This window comes from Pollachius pollachius, assembly GCF_949987615.1.
Source record: "Pollachius pollachius genome assembly, chromosome: 10".
Classification (NCBI taxonomy): Eukaryota; Metazoa; Chordata; class Actinopteri; order Gadiformes; family Gadidae; genus Pollachius; species Pollachius pollachius.
Genome location: NC_136943.1, coordinates 9,567,102 through 9,585,286, shown reverse-complemented (window position 1 = coordinate 9,585,286; position 18,185 = coordinate 9,567,102). Strand labels below are relative to the sequence as shown.

The 18,185-nt window shown below is 47.4% G+C and overlaps 1 protein-coding gene across 2 annotated transcripts in view; it reads left to right on the top strand.

Moving 5' to 3' along the window:
• Positions 1-16,460, top strand: part of atp11c (ATPase phospholipid transporting 11C (ATP11C blood group)) — a 47,706-nt gene extending 31,246 nt beyond the window's left edge. Inside the window, exons 12-31 of one of the 2 annotated variants that reach the window (XM_079744221.1) lie at positions 137-334; positions 900-1,070; positions 2,122-2,315; positions 3,109-3,180; positions 3,287-3,360; positions 3,514-3,617; positions 4,143-4,324; positions 4,797-5,063; positions 6,384-6,558; positions 6,881-6,983; positions 7,407-7,552; positions 7,939-7,998; positions 8,488-8,615; positions 9,056-9,191; positions 9,287-9,352; positions 9,704-9,807; positions 10,054-10,210; positions 12,411-12,510; positions 13,396-13,427; positions 13,713-16,460. In XM_079744221.1, the coding sequence (XP_079600347.1) occupies positions 137-334; positions 900-1,070; positions 2,122-2,315; positions 3,109-3,180; positions 3,287-3,360; positions 3,514-3,617; positions 4,143-4,324; positions 4,797-5,063; positions 6,384-6,558; positions 6,881-6,983; positions 7,407-7,552; positions 7,939-7,998; positions 8,488-8,615; positions 9,056-9,191; positions 9,287-9,352; positions 9,704-9,807; positions 10,054-10,210; positions 12,411-12,506 (2,433 nt within the window). In that variant the 3' untranslated portion in view covers positions 12,507-12,510; positions 13,396-13,427; positions 13,713-16,460. The remainder of the gene's footprint in view (positions 1-136; positions 335-899; positions 1,071-2,121; positions 2,316-3,108; positions 3,181-3,286; positions 3,361-3,513; positions 3,618-4,142; positions 4,325-4,796; positions 5,064-6,383; positions 6,559-6,880; positions 6,984-7,406; positions 7,553-7,938; positions 7,999-8,487; positions 8,616-9,055; positions 9,192-9,286; positions 9,353-9,703; positions 9,808-10,053; positions 10,211-12,410; positions 12,511-13,395; positions 13,428-13,712) is intronic. The other variant, XM_079744222.1, reaches the window with a different exon arrangement.
• The last annotated feature ends 1,725 nt before the right edge of the window (positions 16,461-18,185 follow it).

Sequence of the window (18,185 nt, the reverse complement as noted above, 5' to 3'; positions counted from 1 at the left end):
GGCCACTTTAATTAGAGCAAAATTCTCCAAAAATACAATTGAAAGGTTCTAGAGTTATTTAACGGTATGAAAATTAAAGTGGAACTCTTGGTTAAATGTAAAAGTGACCTCACTCCTTTTTTGTTTTGATCCTCAGTACCTGAAGATGTTCACAGACTTCCTGTCCTTCATGGTGCTCTTCAACTTCATCATCCCCGTCTCCATGTACGTCACCGTGGAGATGCAGAAGTTCCTGGGCTCGTTCTTCATCACCTGGGACCGGGACTTCTACGACCCGGAGATCCAGGAGGGGGCGCTGGTCAACACCTCTGACCTCAACGAGGAGCTGGGCCAGGTCAGGGGAGAGGGCGCCCGTCAACCGTTTCCTACCATTTGTCGTGTGGTGTAAACAACGTTGTGTCGTCTGATTGATAGCAGATGATTTATTATCCAGGAGGCTGATATATTTTTCTTTTTCATCCTGGTAATATCCCGTAATACTTGTCGGTGGACAGTTGTCACTCGACCGTTGTGGGTTAGACAATGTCACTCGCTTGTAAATAGAGATAGCTGTTAGATGTGTTGTTCCTGTTTGAGGACCTTGGTCTAAAATAATGCAACAACAATCTCTCAGGTCGCAGCCCCTTCTTAAATAAACACATTGGGTTGGTGCCTTTCCGTGAGTGTTTTTCCCTGCATCAAAACAGCGTAGACGTCGATTGGCAACACTCGTTTGCAAGGCCGCTACATTTAAGCAAAGATTACTCTTTTGATGAAACGTCCACAATTCAATCTCTTGTTGTTGAGGCTTCTTCATTCCGCGAGTGTTTTTTCTGTGTGCTATTAGTCTGCTGTTATCATTTCCTCTTTTATTACTGGGATCATGCCGTGAACATGTCGTTGTCCCTTCTCGCCTGCAGGTGGAGTACGTGTTCACGGACAAGACCGGCACGCTCACCCAGAACAACATGGAGTTCATCGAGTGCTGCATCGACGGCTTCCAGTACAAATACAGAGACGCGGTGTCGGAGCTGGACGGGTTCAGCGCTACCGACGGACCCGTGAGCAAGCTGCAAGAGAAGGCTGGCAAGGTATGAGGTGGTGACCCTCCAGATGGTGGGAAAGTATTTGCACACTCACAGTCACACTCTCACACACTCACACTGACACTCACCCTAACACACACACACAGACTGATCGGCGTCGCTTTGCCTTGCAACACGATCCCTTTTAATTCAGGTGAACCTTCTTCTTAAACCAATTTATTTTGTGTAATTCTGTTACGTAATTGCCTTTCGTTGAAATGTTGTTGAATGTGCAAACGTGTCTTTTGGTAAGTGTGCTATTATTTTGTACACTTACACCTAGCGCTGTGCGTAGGCTGGCAAGGTGTGGTGTTGTTGGGTCCCTCCATCTGGTGTGAAACTATTTATGTACACACACACACACGTACACATGCATAAAGACACGTACATACAAATACACACACATGGGTGTTATAGAGACCCACTGCTGGGGAAGGCCTCCCTTGCTTTATTCTCTGCTCTTCGAATACATGCACTGACTGTGTGTGTGTATATCTATATGTCTGTATATATGGATTGTGCCACTTTATTCTCTTGTTTGTTCTCTCTCTCTCTTTCTCTCGCTGTCTCTCTGTCGGGAATGCCATTAATATCTGCTGGTATTACTGATAAGGTTTTACAAGCTGTTAAACATTAATGGATTGCTCTGATAAGACCTTGCTTGAGATAAACGCCCCAACACGTTTATCTCCACACTAGCTACCGTGCATGGCCATGATCACCTCTTGTTTGACCCTTCCTTCTCACACTTTCGCTTTTCTTCATGGGTCAAGTCCATTCAAACGTATATAAGTGTATTTCCCTTACTCACAAATAGTCTCAATGAACCTCATTGGCCCGCTAATATTATATCCCTTAACACTCGCTAATCCTTGAGTCTATAATGTCTGTATCAAGGATACATACATACATTTAACAATTTGGTACATTTTGTATTATTTTATTTACTTTAAGGAAAGAGCCCTTTTCTTCCGGAGGTGATGTAGGATTCCAAAGGGCCGTTTAATGCCGGGGTGTGTATCTGTAGTGACCTGTTGTCTTCCTGTTGACCCACCAGGAGCGCGAGGAGCTGTTCCTGCGCGCGCTGTGTCTGTGCCACACGGTGCAGGTAAAGGAGCCCACAGGCCGGGGTCAGGACCACACGGACAGCATGGCGGCCGTGGACGGCATGGAGGGGTGCCCCCCCCACGAGCAGACGGGCTTCATCGCCTCCTCCCCCGACGAGGTGGCGCTGGTCAAGGGGGCCATGAGGTGAGGGGGGAGACGGTGCCCGGGCAGGTCGAGATTGAATCTGGATAGCTGCCAGGTTATAGTCTGGTTATCCTGCTATCTTAGCTGTTTAGCCAGGCGAAAAGTCAGCAAATATTATTTTTTTCATAAAAATATAAGTCACAGTTTTAACTCGACACGCAAACCACAAAGCACATAACACACACACACACACACACACACACACACACACACACACACACACACACACACACACACACACACACACACACACACACACACACACACACACACACACACACACACACACTTTGGTGGGTTTACCCAATGGTGCTACAGATTTGTGTGAAGCTCAGGTGCGTGTTCATTTGTGCTCGCTCTGATCTTCACATTTAAAGATGAATACTAAAACCTGTTTGTGCCGATGAGCTTGTTGAAATCACTCAGCACCCACAAAAAACACTCCCCCACTTTGTTTTGGATTCTCTCATTTTTCACAGTTTTTATTCTCAGTCACACAAAAAAGTATATGTGTGACACATGCTTGCCCATTACCTCCTCCAGGTCAGGTTTCTGTGTGAACTTTATCAAAATGCATACTGAAAATAGGACTATAAGACATCAGAAGAATACCTCAAATCCAGGTACCATAAAACATGCAGAAACCTATTCCTTCTTGGATTAAGGCTGAACTGTGCTGTGGATCAGCCAGTGGAGGATACTTTGTCTCTGCCAAGTGTATCAAGTTGCAATTTAAATGGTGTTTCCTGTTTGGGCGAGTCACTTATTCCTGGTGCTTTGTCTCCACCTACAGGTATGGCTTCACATTTCTTGGCATGGAGAGCAAGAAGATGAAAATCATGAACAGAAGCAACGCCATTGAAACGTGAGTCAGTGTCTATCAGAATCAACCCACAATGTGTATGTTATTGTTAACATGCATCGTTTATTCTTTTTAAATGTTGGACTTGTGGAATATCTTTTGCCCGTAGGTATGACCTGCTTCACGTGTTGAATTTTGATCCAGTGCGACGGAGAATGAGTGTGATAGTCAGATCCAAATCAGGTCAGTCTGAATTTTTGTCTGTCTTTGTGTGTCTGTCTGTTTCTGTCTTTGTGTCTGTGTCTGTATTTGACTCTGTGTGTGTGTGTGTGTGTGTGTGTGTGTGTGTGTGTGTGTGTGTGTGTGTGTGTGTGTGTGCGTGTGTGTGTCCCTCAGGTGATACGCTGCTGTTTTGTAAGGGGGCCGACTCGTCCATCTTCCCACGCGTCAGGCAGGAGGAGGTGGAGAAGATCCGTGTGCATGTGGAGCGCAACGCTACGGTGGGTGACCAACACACTCTAAGTTCTGGGTGACGTTATGTGGTCATGCATTGAGTCTGTTGTTATACACTGGAGGGAAGGGCTTAACCACGTTGGAAAGGGGCGGGGTCTGTTTATAAGGGGGTGGAGCCCTGGGGAGGTTTAGCCTCTATCTTCAGCCCCCTTTTTTGCCAGATCCCCTAGTGAGCGAGCGGTGTTGCTGTAAATAAACCTTAGTTTGGTTTTGGTATATTTTATTATAGATTCAGCATTTCTCGTCTGGAAATAAATAAATATCATTGTTGGTCCTTGTTTGTTAATCGATCACAAAATGATTTGTCATTACGGGGGGGCATAGGTGTGGTTTGAATTCAACTGCCACAACGTTTCTCCCGGGTGACCTTGGACGCAAAGCGATTAATTATTCAACGTGTATGCGTTTTGATTCACGAGAACCTGTGCGTTGAACCCGTGCAGCTGGCCCGTTCCAGAGGTGGTGTGTGTTAACGCAGTGTGTCCCTGCTCCCCGACCTGCCCGGGCCACAGGAGGGCTACCGTACCCTGTGCGTGGCCTACAAGAAGCTGAGCTCGGAGGAGTACGCCCGGGCCGACGCAGACCTGCAGGCGGCCCGGCTGGCCCTGCAGGACCGGGAGGAGAGGCTCATCGACGTGTACAACCAGGTGGAGGCGGGGATGACGCTGATAGGGGCCACGGCCGTGGAGGACAGGTGGGTGGCGGTGGTGGAGGAGGAGAGTGCGGGGATGGGAGCAACCCCTCCATGAGTTTGATGTTATGATGGTGTTGACTCACCACAGCAAGGGCTCTCTCACTTGCTCTCGCCCTCTCTCTCTCTCTCTCGACTCAAAGGGTTTTATTGACTTGGGAAACCTTTATTTTACGTTCCCAACGCATGTCAAAGGTAAAACGAGGTTTTGAACAGTTCTACTTCAATTTTGAACAGTTCTACTTCAAGTTTGAATAGTGAGTGGTTTTCTTTCTCTCTTGTTCCCGCTCAATCCCTCGCTCTAACTCCCTCTCTTACTCTAACTATCTCTCTCTCACTCTAACTCACCCCAACCCTTTCTCACTCATGCTCTCCCCGTCACCTCACCCACTCTCTCTCTGTCTCTATCTCCCCCAACCACTCATTGTTTCCTCTCTCCCTCTCTCTTTGTCTCCCCTCTCCCCCCCGCCCCTAGGCTCCAGGAGGAGGCGGCAGAGACCATGGAGGCGCTGCAGGGCGCGGGCATCAAGGTGTGGGTGCTGACGGGCGACAAGATGGAGACGGCCAAGTCCACGTGCTACGCCTGCCGCCTGTTCCAGCGGGGCACGGAGCTGCTGGAACTCACGGTGCGCACGCTGGAGGACGGCGTGCGCAAGCGGGAGGAGCGGCTGCACGACCTGCTGCTGGAGTACCACAAGAAGGCCGTGCAGGACGTCCCGCCCACCAAGCCCGGCGGCAGCAGGTACGACCCTCGCTGACCGGTCCATAGCGTCTGCGGAACATTCTGACTTGTTCATTTGTTAAACCCACTGACTGTACGCCCCTTACTGTGTTGAATGTGTTTTGGTTTTTTTTGCTCTGTGACGCCCATATGTGCAGTGTCCTTTAGTCTGAGAAATTCAATGATTATTATGTTATTAACGACAAGTGGCCTCGTTCTCCCGAAACCTTGGTGGTAGCACCGCAACGAGTAGTGAGCACAAACAAAAACCCATTCCCTCAAAATGCAGGAACTCATGGGGCCCATCTAGTATGGGAAAGGCATGCAACATAGAACCGGATGGAGTAGGTCGAATGGCAGGTATTTATTATCAGGAAGCTGCCCCTGATTGACATTTAAAAGCCCACGGGTCGAACCCTTGTCGTGAGACAGCCGCCCTCCGCTGTGTGAAACTAAACCGAAGGGGCTTTTACACTCGAGACACAATAGAAAAACAACCTGAAAGCATTTTCTCATGCCGCAGTCGATGGCTTGGTTCTCCTTTCTAATAGAAGGTCACAATACAGGGATGATGGATATAATGCCTGAGGAGGAAGGATAGGCTCGTGTAGGGCGTTTGATCCCATCTGAAAGGTAGTTGGTCTAATCCCTTATGTATTCAGTACCTGTAGCCTTGAGCGAAAAAGCTCAACCCCTACGACCCCTGATTGACCCGCGTCTGAAATCACTGCAGTACCCTTTAGATAAAAGGGTCTGCTAAATAATAGAAAATAGCAGCCTAACTCTGTCTTAATTGAGGATATGGACTTCAAATGTTTTGTTTATTGAACAGAGGAGAGAAGCTCAAGTGGTTGTAAATCAGCAACAGACTTGCAACCGCATTGCACTAAGGAGGTCTAAAATAGCTATTTACTCCCCCTGCTGGCTCAATGGGGGTGGTTACAGTCAGGCAGTCAGGATGGAAACACATGCTGCCTATATTTTCAACATTTATTTAATTGCACATTTAACCTTTTTAAAAGGTATTTTGCACTGTCATACCTACATTTTGTTGGTTAAATGTAAATTTGTCGGTTAACTTGTAAATACATTTAATATAATTTAAATTGCATTCTATTATTTTTTATTATGATCACTCTTGTGTTATGTTGTATGTGCACGTTTATTTGCGCTGCTGTAAAACCTTAATTTACCCTCGGGGTTGATTGAAGTACACATCTATTTTTGGTTTGCTTTTCTCACAATGAACAAAAATGTATTTGATGTTTCTGTTTGAAGTGTTTGTGTATTTTAGGATCAAGTCCATTGTCCTCTCCTGTGTGTGTGTGTGTGTCTTTGAAGGGGTTGGTCTAAGCCAAGCCTGGACTTCGGCTTCATTATAGACGGCGCCTCGCTCTCCATGGTGTTCAACTCCTCAGAGTCCAGCTCTAGCCACTACAAGAACCTCTTCCTGCAGATCTGTCAGAACTGCACCACAGTGCTCTGCTGTCGAATGGCTCCTCTGCAGAAGGCACAGGTCAGTTGTCACCGTTGATGGAAGCATAGGACGGCAGGTTGGAATCTAACCTGCGCGTGTTTTACATATTTAGCACACTAGCGAGCTAAACCCAAAGATAGCCATACTTTGGTTTTCTCCCATTCTGCGGTGAAGATGATGGAAAAGTCTAAACTGAAGTCCCTCCCTCTCTTCCTCAATTCAGTTCAAAGGATTTTGCGCATACATGTTGCATACATTATCAAAGCATGTCAAAAATTCATAATACTTCAAAAAGAAAATAGGATATTTGCAATTGAAAATGAAATCCGATGTCACTTTGTGCAACCTGTTGTGTGTGCAGATCGTGAAGATGGTGAAGTGCTCTAAAGGAAGCCCCATCACGCTGTCCATCGGGGACGGGGCCAACGACGTCAGCATGATCCTAGAAGCTCACGTTGGCATCGGTGAGACACGTTTCAGGAATAGGGGTGTACACATTTCGGTCTCTCACCATTCTACTAAATTTTGAATCTTGGAGTCACCATTCAATTCAAAATTCATTCCTGATTCACAGTCGACTCTCATTTCAGTTCGTTGGGGTTTTAATTTCAGGGTCTACTCCGGTCCGTGTGTATAGCATTATGTTGTTTTTTGGTTGAAATTCAACGGATTGAAATAATGTTACACGCAAAGGCAACCCTAAGAAAGAAAAGACACAGTACACATTTATTTTTGGAAGTTATGACTCAGCTCAGAAGCCTAATGATAATAATCGTGATTATTACGTGTATCGAATACTTCCCCTGCCCCTATTCAACTCCAGTCAGCCGCTGCTCTGCTCATACCGAGGGTCTTTTCCTTCATGGGTTGTGTGCCCCCTGCTCCAGGCATCAAGGGTAAGGAGGGCCGTCAGGCGGTGAGGAACAGCGACTACGCCATCCCCAAACTGAAGCACCTGAAGAAGCTGCTGCTCGGACACGGCCACCTCTACTACGTCCGCATCGCCCACCTGGTGCAGTACTTCTTCTACAAGGTAGGCTGAGGCAGGGAGGGCTCCCGCTGGCCTTTATCTATTATTCATTAATGACTTGGCACTTGGTCTGCTTTTATGTGGGGTCTTAGTAAACGTATCAGGGTGTTTTATTGTTAGTGGATATTGGTTTGTTTCTTATGCTTTTTATGTGAGCCCTGGTAAAGACACTTTTTTAATCACACTCTTGAGATATAATACCGTAAGCTAAAGTTTACGATCAGTTTTTGGTGCTTCGGAAATGTAGCCACAATTATATTTTAGCTCTGTGAGCACACAGCCAATATGGATTGAATTCGATCATTATGTTTCATGGAATACGACCATAATGTTCCTTGTATTTGTCCAGGCCATTCATCCAAGATAATCTTTGCCTTCTCTCCTTGCAGAACCTTTGCTTCATCTTACCTCAGTTCTTGTACCAGTTTTTCTGTGGCTATTCGCAACAAGTAAGTATGTCCTGAAACTTAGTCCAACTGAACAATGTTAACCAGTGTGTGTCTCTACGGTCCTCTGAACATGAGCGCCCCGTAACCCTAACCGGTGACCCCTTCCTGAGGCCTACTCTCCCCCTAAGTGACCCCATCTCTGTTCCCCAGAGACTGCAATAAGACATTTTGTGTGGGTGTGTGCGCACATCTGTGTATATATACATGCAAAATGTAGTCTTGCTTCCAAAGCCGTGTGTGTGTGTGTGTGTGTGTGTGTGTGTGTGTGTGTGTGTGTACATCTGTGTATATATTTTACACGTGTGTGTATGTGTGTGTGTGCGTTATACCCTATATACAATATTACACATATTGTATAAATAGAAAATGTGGTTGTTCTGCGTGAAATGTTTGTGACTTTAACCCTTGGTTGCCCTACTCCCTGACCCTCACCACCACTCCTGCTCCTGCTCCTCCTCCTGCTCCTGCCGCTGCTCCCGTCCTCCCCAGCCCCTATACGATGCCGCCTATCTCACGATGTACAACATCTGCTTCACCTCCATGCCCATCCTGGCCTACAGCCTCTTGGAGCAGCACATCTGTGTGGAGGTCCTGCTGGACAACGCCACGCTCTACAGGCGAGTTCTGGCATTGCAACCTCAATGGCCCGGCAATTGCAATTCTCCCTTGTATTCATTTGAAGATGACTACGATTCTCAGCACACTAAGATGCATGTTTAATGATGAGTAATAGTAGTGATGTATAAAAAGCACCAAAACTTTGCTTTGAATGTATTGAATTTGTTTCAAAATTCATGTTTTCCACACGATAATCAGTACTTTAACTGATATAGCTTAGCATCTAACTCAATCATATTTGAAAGGCAGAAGCTCAAGTGGTAGCGAAGGTTGTATAGCATCACAAATTATATTCAAAGGTAATCAATGTAGATAATCTCTGCACAGAGATCTCTAAAAAAACAATGTTTAAGGATAAATAGTCGCTTGGAACGGCGGTCCGCACCTTAGGTGTAACAACAGCGGGATGTAACCGTAACACTTGATCTCTTTTTTTTAGGAGCATCGCGAAGAACGCCATGTTACGCTGGGTCCCCTTCTTCTACTGGACTCTGCTGGGGGTCTTCCACGGCCTGCTCTTCTTCTTCGGTGTTCGCTTCCTGTTCAGTAACCCTGCGTTACAGGCTAACGGCCAGGTACGTCCCTTGATGGTCGCTATAGTAACTGTAACAGACAGTGTTCTACCACCTATTGCTGTCCTTTGCAAACACATTGTCTCGCTGAACTCTAGGTGTTTGGAAACTGGTCCTACGGAACGATAGTCTTCACTGTGCTCGTCTTCACCGTCACGTTCAAGGTAAATAAGAGATTCACTTTTTTTCCCCCCGAAACACTGTGTCTTAGTTTTAATTTTAGAAGGGTATTTATTACGAGAGGCTAAGTAGGCTAAGTATTACGAGAATCGAGCTACGCCTTAGAAAGTATACATGGCTATTTTGGCAGTTTGCTGTCCCACAATGCATCAGTGTCGCGTTTCTCTTCATCACCTGTCATAGGAAATGGGGTAAAGGGGTGCTAAGCTGTCAGCCACAAACACGGTCCTTAAAAATGTTTCACGGAGAGGGTTGAACTAGAGGGAGGGAGGTGTTTTGGATGGATGAACCTGTGTAATTAATCAGAGCTGCTTCCCACCCCCCCCTTACCATAGCTGGCTCTGGACACGAGGCACTGGACCTGGATCAATCACTTTGTCATCTGGGGCTCCCTGGTCTTCTATGTTATCTTCAGCTTCTTCTGGGGAGGGATCATCTGGTAAGAGCCATTTAATTAACCCCCCCATCACCACACCCACTCAGTCCCTCTCCCTTCTCCACCCAGCTTGAAGTCCCCCATGGACACTTGGGTAGAAATATTACTCAAACAAAACAAAAACTCATACAAGATGGAGAGTGGTTCAAAGCAAAGCAGTTACATTTAACAAAAGATTGGATCAACTTTCTTAATCCCTAAACGTCTTACTTTAGGTTTAACGTGTGTGTGTGTGTGTCTCTTCTGCAGGCCCTTCCTGAAGCAGCAGAGGCTGTACTATGTGTTCGCCCACATGCTGAGCTCGGCGTCGGCCTGGCTGGTCATCGTTCTGCTCATCCTGCTCAGCCTGCTGCCAGACATTCTGCTGGTGGTGCTGCGTAAGCCCCGTGGGCCTCACGCACGGCAGGTAGGGCCCGCGCGCACACAAACACACACACACACACACACACACACACACACACACACACACACACACACACACACACACGAACACGAACACGAACACGAACACACACACACACACACACACACGAACATGCTTCACACACATGACCACGCAGCACAACACATGGCCACGCAACAAACTACCACGCAACACACACAACACATGACCACGCAGCACAACACATGACCACGCATCACACACATGACCACGCAACACACACATGACCACACAACACACACATGACCACGCACAAATGAACACACCCAGGTCTGAAATGAGCCATTAGGGCAGCCTCACAAGGCTTTGAGTCCCATTGATTTTGAATGGTCTGTCTGACCTCTAATTGTGCTTACTTTGATCAGTTACTTTATTTTAATGGACTGCTGAAGTTAACGGTCAGTGCCATCTTCTTGATAGAGTCCATAGGCCTACATTGGCATCTGATCTGAACTGTTACACAGTACGGGAAAGAAACAGTATAACGGATGTGTCCAATACTATATCTTGGTCCTGGTCTTGTATTGTATATTGTAAGCCTTACTCCTCCTCCTCCTCCTCCAAAGGGAGTATCCTACTACTCTGTGAGTAGTAGGATAATTACTTTACTTAATTACCTTGTCCCATTTTGTATCCATGGTGATCTATGAAAGAAATTGACCTGACATTTTGCTGATAGCCGAGAGTTTTCACGTACAGCGACAAAGACAAGTCCTGTTGTGATTCTTACGTCCTACTGGTGCAAATCTTAAAACACTCTAATTCCAGTCTCCCACTAAACCTCTAAGATGCTATCTAGCTGTAACTCTGGTTTCAACTGGAACACTTTAATCCTACTTCTATGATCTTTTAGTTTTGCTCTGCTTACTTTTGGCCTTGGTGCTCATCTCCTTACACTTTTCCCTCATTCCTTCATTCCCTCCTCGTTATCTTCCCTAATTCCTTCCTACCTTCCTTCCCTTCGTCCTTCCTTTCTTGTCCCCCCTCTGTCTTTGTTTCTCCCACTTCTTCATTTGTTCCCTTCTTTTTGGTCTCTCTTCCCTCCTTCTCCTTTCTACCTTCCATTTACCCTTCCTCCTTCCTTTCTTCCTCCCTCTTTCCTTTCTCCCTTCCTTCCTTCTTTGTTCCACACCTTCCTACCTTACGTCGTCCCCCCTTCAATTTTTCCCTTCCTTCCTTCCGTCCGTCCTTCCTTCCTTCCTTCCTTCCTTCCTTCTTTCCTTCCCTCCTTCCTCAGGTCAAGCACCGCCTTCCTTCCTCGGGGACGTCCACGATCTTCATGCTGTCGCAGACGGCCAGCACTCACAGCTTCTCCTGGAGTGACTGAGGTCTCTCCCTCTCCCTCTATCTGTTTCTTGCTTCACTGCCCTCCTCCAAACACTGACCACTACTACTACAGTTGCTCGTGTCTTGTTTGTTTTGCTACTCCTCTTGCTTGTTTTCTCCCTGACTGCTTCTGCCCGCCCTATGGGAATGTGCACTATCGTCTCCATCTCCTAAACTCCACATAGAGATAACAAGGCGTCCATTCAAGGTGTTGATATCCTTGGCTCATGGCCATATTACAACAGAGGCGAAATCAAGGGGTCTGTTTTATATTGTTGTTGTTGTTGTGTGTTAAATGCTATGTATTTGCGGTAAGTTTATGGTCCCCCCCCTTTCTAATCAGCCAATGTGGGCCAGCCTATCAGCGGTGTGGGAGTGGGGGGTGGGGAGGTATGCTCAATTGCTCATGACCCCATTGCCCTCCCTCCAGTGGCACCAGCGTCGATGTGTACTAGCGTGTGCTCCGTGCAGTCTGTGCTGCTCTGAAGACGCGCTGCCGCTGCATGTGCACCCCACAGGTGAATGTAGCACCCGCAGGACCACCCGGCCGCACCTGCATGAGCCTCCAGTCCAAAGACCCCCTCCCAATCTTGTGTGTGTGTGTGTGTGTGTGTGTGTGTGTGTGTGTCACGCCTTATGTGGCTGCTTATGATGATGAAGGTATTTGCTATGAAGACACAAAGGGTCATGTTTACGTCGTCCAGTCCCACTATCGCACCGCCGCTGGCACAGAGAGAATGTGTGTGTTTGTGTGTGTGTGTGTGCGAGCTTGAAGGCATAAGCCGTGTGGTCGCCGGCAGCAGTGATGTCATCGGTGTCTCTTGCCTCACCCTTCCAGAGACAGGCGGGTGTATCAGGCGCGGGGGGGGCCAAGTCTTCGGCCCGGCCGCTGCTCATGAGAACCTTTTCAGACGAGTCCAATACAGTGGTGTGAACAGGTACCGGCCCCGCCTCCAGGCCACACTAAGCTTATCAAAGACTCCCTCCCTCCCCTTCGCCTCCCTCTCCTCTCGTCTTCCTCCCCCGCCGTTGGCTCCGGGGGCTTGGGTAGTTACTCTAGAAGTCCTGCGGGGTACGGCGCCTCCTGTGGCAGACAGGCAGGCCCCTGTGCCGTCGTCGTCCCCCCCTCCCCGTGGTGTCTGAACAAACCCACTGGGGTCCGGCTGAAGAGATGCATTTCATTTTAATGTGGTTCGTTAATGGCACACTACAACCCTTTTTCAAACTCCACATCAATGTTAAATAACTACAGACTTAACTTCTGAACAGAACGATGGGCGCTCCTTCAGTCGAACTTCCCAATGTACCTCCCACTCCCACTCAGTGTCGTTTACATATGGTTTGGTGAAGGGTATTTAGTTTATTGTTTCCCCCGACAATCTCATTCAAACACCTATAGTGCTGGAGACTCGTGTCCAATCAGGTTAAATGTGTCAATTTTTTTTATTGTTTTTGCTCTGCTTGCTTCCTGGTGTGAGAGCGGATTCGATTGGTCCACCTGTTGTGTTGGCCAAGTTCGCTCTAAACATGGTGGCTGTGCTTCAGGTGTCGTTGCTGTCTGTCGTGTGCATGTTGTACTGCTTGTGTATTGAAACACCTTTTGTTTCTCCGGTAAATGTGCATTTGTGATGTTCCAGCTTAACCCGCTGCATGCCTGTGATGCTATGTTGAATGCTGCCACGTGACCGAGACCGCTGCTTTGCTTCAACCCATCTCTTGCGTCAAATGTTGTGGGTTTCAGGAGGGGAGGCACACAAAAGGGAAATGGTTATTTCAACCATAGTATTTAAAACTGTTGTCCTGCTTTTCTGTCCACCCTGTAGCTTTCAGAGAACTGCCATCCACAGACATTCAGGTAACAACGTCTGGCCCTTTTCGGGTTGTGGGGATAGATAAACCGAATTACACCTGGATGGATATCTCAGTGGTCTGGGGGAACATCAGGGATCGATCCTTGATTGGTGCTGGGGTCTGTGGTGTTGGAATGATGCATGTTCTGTGATTTCCTAAAAATGGGTGAAGGCCGCAAATCAGCGTGGTTTTGCAATCAGGGGTGATCTGATCTGGGTGTTTTATCGATACGTTGCAGATCCTGTAGGTTAAGCCCTCTCTCTGCCTGTTTGTTTCACCCCCTCCCTAGATTGCAGCTGTTACACCACTATCCTACAAACATCTCAAGGAAGGAGAGTAGCGGGGGCCCATGAAGTAGTAGAAAAACAAGAACAGCACCAACAACAGGAACCTTTCAGGACCTCATTCCAGTCAGGACCCTAGTCCGTCCGCCATCTTGCCTGATGTAAAAGAGTCATGTTAATGGTTAACAGAGGGACTGAAGACAAGAGTCAAGTAAAAGAGAAGCTAACCCCAGGAGGGAGGGGGGAGGTCAGAGATGTCTACTGGGGGGTGGGGTTGGACACGCCGGTGCTGCGTCTCTCCCTGCTCTACCTCCCTCCCGTCTCCCCCCTCAGCATGTCCTGCAAAGCCGCAATAGCCCCCTGCCCCCCCCCCCCCAAACCGTCCCCTCCCTCTTGTTTCCTTTGGTTCTGGGCGAAATGGACGGACGACCGACTCGGATGACGGGCATGTATTTCTTGAGTTTCTTTTTTTAATTTTATTTTTATTTCTTACATTTTTCCTAGACTTTGTGCGTCTTCTCAGAAGATCTGCGTCCCTAGCAACGGTTCCCTCTGCAGCAACAGAACCTCACTAGAACCACTCGCGTTCTAACCTGTGTTGCTCCAGTCACCATCAGCAAGGACGTCCCTTCTTTTGGTTTGCACCGTGTTCCATGACATAAGAGTGCCACTTTCGCGAGTTGCTTTGCTTTTTTTCCTTCCACTTTTAACGGTTAATGCACTATCCACTCTATTTACATGTATATTTTTGTTCCATTCCAAAGGCTCCAGCATTGGTTGATTTCTGCAGGTGAAACATTGTTCCCGTACTGTAAGACAGACGGTTCAGGATAGAGGCAGGGAAAACGATAAACCAGACCTGTCTTCTAAACCGAGATTTAAACCGTGTCACAGGGTTCTGCATTGGATCTGCCACGGTTCCTGACTTCGCTAACGGTTTGGTGCTTTGAGCTTGACCTAAATCTTCCAATCTCAGCGAAAAATTAATTGAAGAGGTCCCAGTTTTAGACGAGATGATTTCGTATATCTGCTGCACTGTAAATACCTTAGAGATTTATGATAGTTTAAGCTCAAAGCCAAAAATAAACACGTGTGACGCGAAAGGCATGTGTATAATGCCCTCTATTCTAGCTAGCAGGAGTGATGTTGTACGATGGTTGTGTGTTACAGAGGTGCGTATATAGAGAGTATATTTGAGTGTAATGAGCTGCATATGCTGTGTTGTATGCAGTGGCGGACAAGATAACTTGAACCTCGTAGAAATAGTATGGTCGCCAAAATCTGCACTATGGGGGCCCGTGGAGTTTCCCGCCAAAACTAGCTGCCGAGGGTCATGTGACTTGCCTGAGTACACTGAATCAAACTAGATAGATAGATGCCAACATGTGCGCGTACACAATGTCCAAACACAAACACACACACACACACACGAACACACGCAGACACTCCCACACACACACTCCCAGACTCGATACATGAATAAATACACTCATGCACTAAAAAGCCTAAATGAGGTGTATATTCATACGGTCCATTAGCTGTATAGTTTTGCCACTGTTTGTCTCGGGAAGGGTTAGCAGTAGTTTGGAGATGGGTCGCCAAGCTTTCTCATCCGCTCTGCACCAGGTCATTGTACTGAAATGAATGCCACTGGGAGGCATTTACCTCCTCCACACTCCTTACACACCCACACACTCACTATGCTACCAGTCAGCTTCAGCCATATCTATGTACAGGTCAGAGCGAGCCAGGGGCAGTGAGTGGAGACCGTCTCTACCTTCTCCTTCCCTTCCCTGCGTCCAAACCAGCCACCTTTTAGCGCTTCTTACATTCCATACCATGCCATGGTTTGAATCACTTTAAGATATACTGTTATGTCGATTATATTATATGCTTTGTTCTATTTAGTTTTCTTTTTCAAACAAATCTATCTATTTGTCATATTTATTTAAGCTTGATTTTACTCACAAATTCGTATATATTTTTTATTACGTGAATCTATTTCGGTTTGTCGCATATTTTTACTGTGGAGAAGAATTGACGTTGTGCCAGTTGAGTGTGTCGACACCAGACGGTTGTGGAACGAGTCCCATTCGATGTCCTTCTCTCTCTCTATCTGTGGGTATGTTTTATTCTGTAGTCCAGAGCCCCCCCCCCCCCCCCCCATACACGGTTCTCCCAACCGCCCAAAACGTGTGTCGCCGATTATTACTATTCATTTTTCAAATCCCCGTTTTTTTTTGTCAGTAAACACTGACATGGAAGACCACTGCTCTCTCGTGGACCGTTGACAGCGTGCCCTGCTCTCGTTCGACCTTTGACCCACCTGTGTGTTGGTTCTGAGACACGGCAGCGAGGTGGCGATGGCATGAGCCCGACACCGGTGCCGGTGCCACTGGTTCTCCGTGGATGCACCACCGTGACTTTATATCTTGACTTGTTTTGTACACAGGAAGCTCCCGTACCAGCCAGGCCGGTACGATCAAGTACGAGAACGGGAACCGGCCTCTGATGCTTTTTAACGCATTGTCATTTGTGTTCTTAAATGGGGTTAAAAAAAAGAAAGGTTGTTCAGAACCTTGTTTCTATTGAATGTTTTTTAGTGTTTCTCCGGGGAGCTCACTAATGGCTAACAGGAGAGCTAATGTACGTGGAGTTATGTCCAGAGAGGTTACATTACCCTCTACTCTGGCGTACCATACCCCCCAGACCTTACTGTCGCTGGGGCCGGGGGCTCAACTGAGAGGGGGGGGGGGGGGGGGGGGGGGGGGGGGGCGGGGCGGGCGGGGCGGGCTGCCTGCTTGGATGACAAACAAACCTTTAAACCAGATACCAGAGATGATATTTTCAATGCTTCAAAGAAACAAAATCCTGGATTCTAATGTATTTGCTTGACTAAATGAAAAAAATAAAAAAAACGAGATACTTTTAATGCAAACTTTTTTCAGCCCCCTTTTTTATAATAAAAATCGATACCTCCAAATAAAAAAACGACAACAAAGAAAGCACGCGAGGCTGGGTCAGTTCAGAGAATGTGGGTGGATGTGCCAAAAAGGCAGGGAGGGGGGGGGGAGGGTGTACTGGTCAAGTTTCTACCCTTCCACCCCTCACATCGGGGGAACCCCTTCCCTCTTCTGGCCTGTTGGGTCCTCAGCCTCCACACTCAACCTTCAAGCTGAATGTACCTCTTTATGACCAGTATGTTCAATACCAGATTTTCTGTAATAAAGCAGAATGTTTTGAAAATAATGTTTCTATGTTTTTTTATTGTGTGTCTGTGTCTTTGTGTGTGTGTGTATGTGTGTGGTCGGGTGCACGTGTGGGTACTTTAATGTGTCGTGCATGCTGCCCTTGTCACCCCGACCAGATGTTTTGCAGTAATGAGATGGCAGAAAGGCTCAGAAGGATCACCAGCTCTATGTTCAGTTCACTGCTGCCTTACTGGCTGGCGTCTTAAGAGCACCCACCACACCCACTAAGTCCCTCCATAGTAAGTCTGCCTGGCGACGTTATCAGAATATACATGTTGTGTATTTCAGTCTACTGTAGTCCCTTTGTCAATGACTTCTGATCCATTCAAAAGCGGTCGTGGGCCGACCTGTGGGCGAGTGCAGATATGCAGCTATCAGAAATCCTCACTCTACCAATATTTACACAATGGCACCCTTTCATTTTACTATCTGTTTCAATGGGGTTGTTTGTGTGGCAACGGCCCGAGGATTAAGTTGTTGGTTGAGAGTGATCAAGAGAACAATAGGCGGTTAGTTCTAGATACTGAACACATGCTTTCAGATATTCCTCGGCACATTTCTGTTTATAAATGTATTGTATATCTCTGTTTTGGGAAGTTTCCAGAAAGTTGGCAACGGGAGGAGTGTTTGGTGGAAACGTATAGCCCTGTGCGGGTTTGTTTTGGGTCACCCAGTGGTCGGGGAACCGGAGCAGAGTTTGTAGTGTGAGCTAAAGGTTCCGAGTAGGGGAGGGGTTTGGCGGCGGTTCAGATCCAGAGATACTGGTGAGCCCAGCACAGTGCAGAGCTGACGCACCAAAAGCTCAGAGAGAGAGAGAGAGAGAAAAGTGAGAGGGGAGGGGCGAGGGAGAGAGGCAGAGAGGCAGCAGTGGACAGATGGAGCCGTGTTTGTTTTCAAGTGGCCGGCCGCTGCTGCTCAGTAAGTATACAGCCTCTGCGGCTCACAACGGGACCCCTGTCAACGGACCCTCTTCCACCGCCTCTTTCTCGCTGCTCGCCGTCGTATCCTGTAGGAGACAGACTGAAGACTCCCTGGGCTCTGCTTCTATGAGAAGGACAGCTCTTGCTCTGGACTATTATTAGACACCTGCAAATCGTAGGTGGACTCTATGCAGCGGGCGGGAGACTTCAATATAAGTAAAAAAAAAAAAAAGCCCCGTCGGGTCTCGGTACTGGCAGAGGCTGTCCGGATCGATATGATCTGCGGTTCTGCTACTTGAGGCCTGCG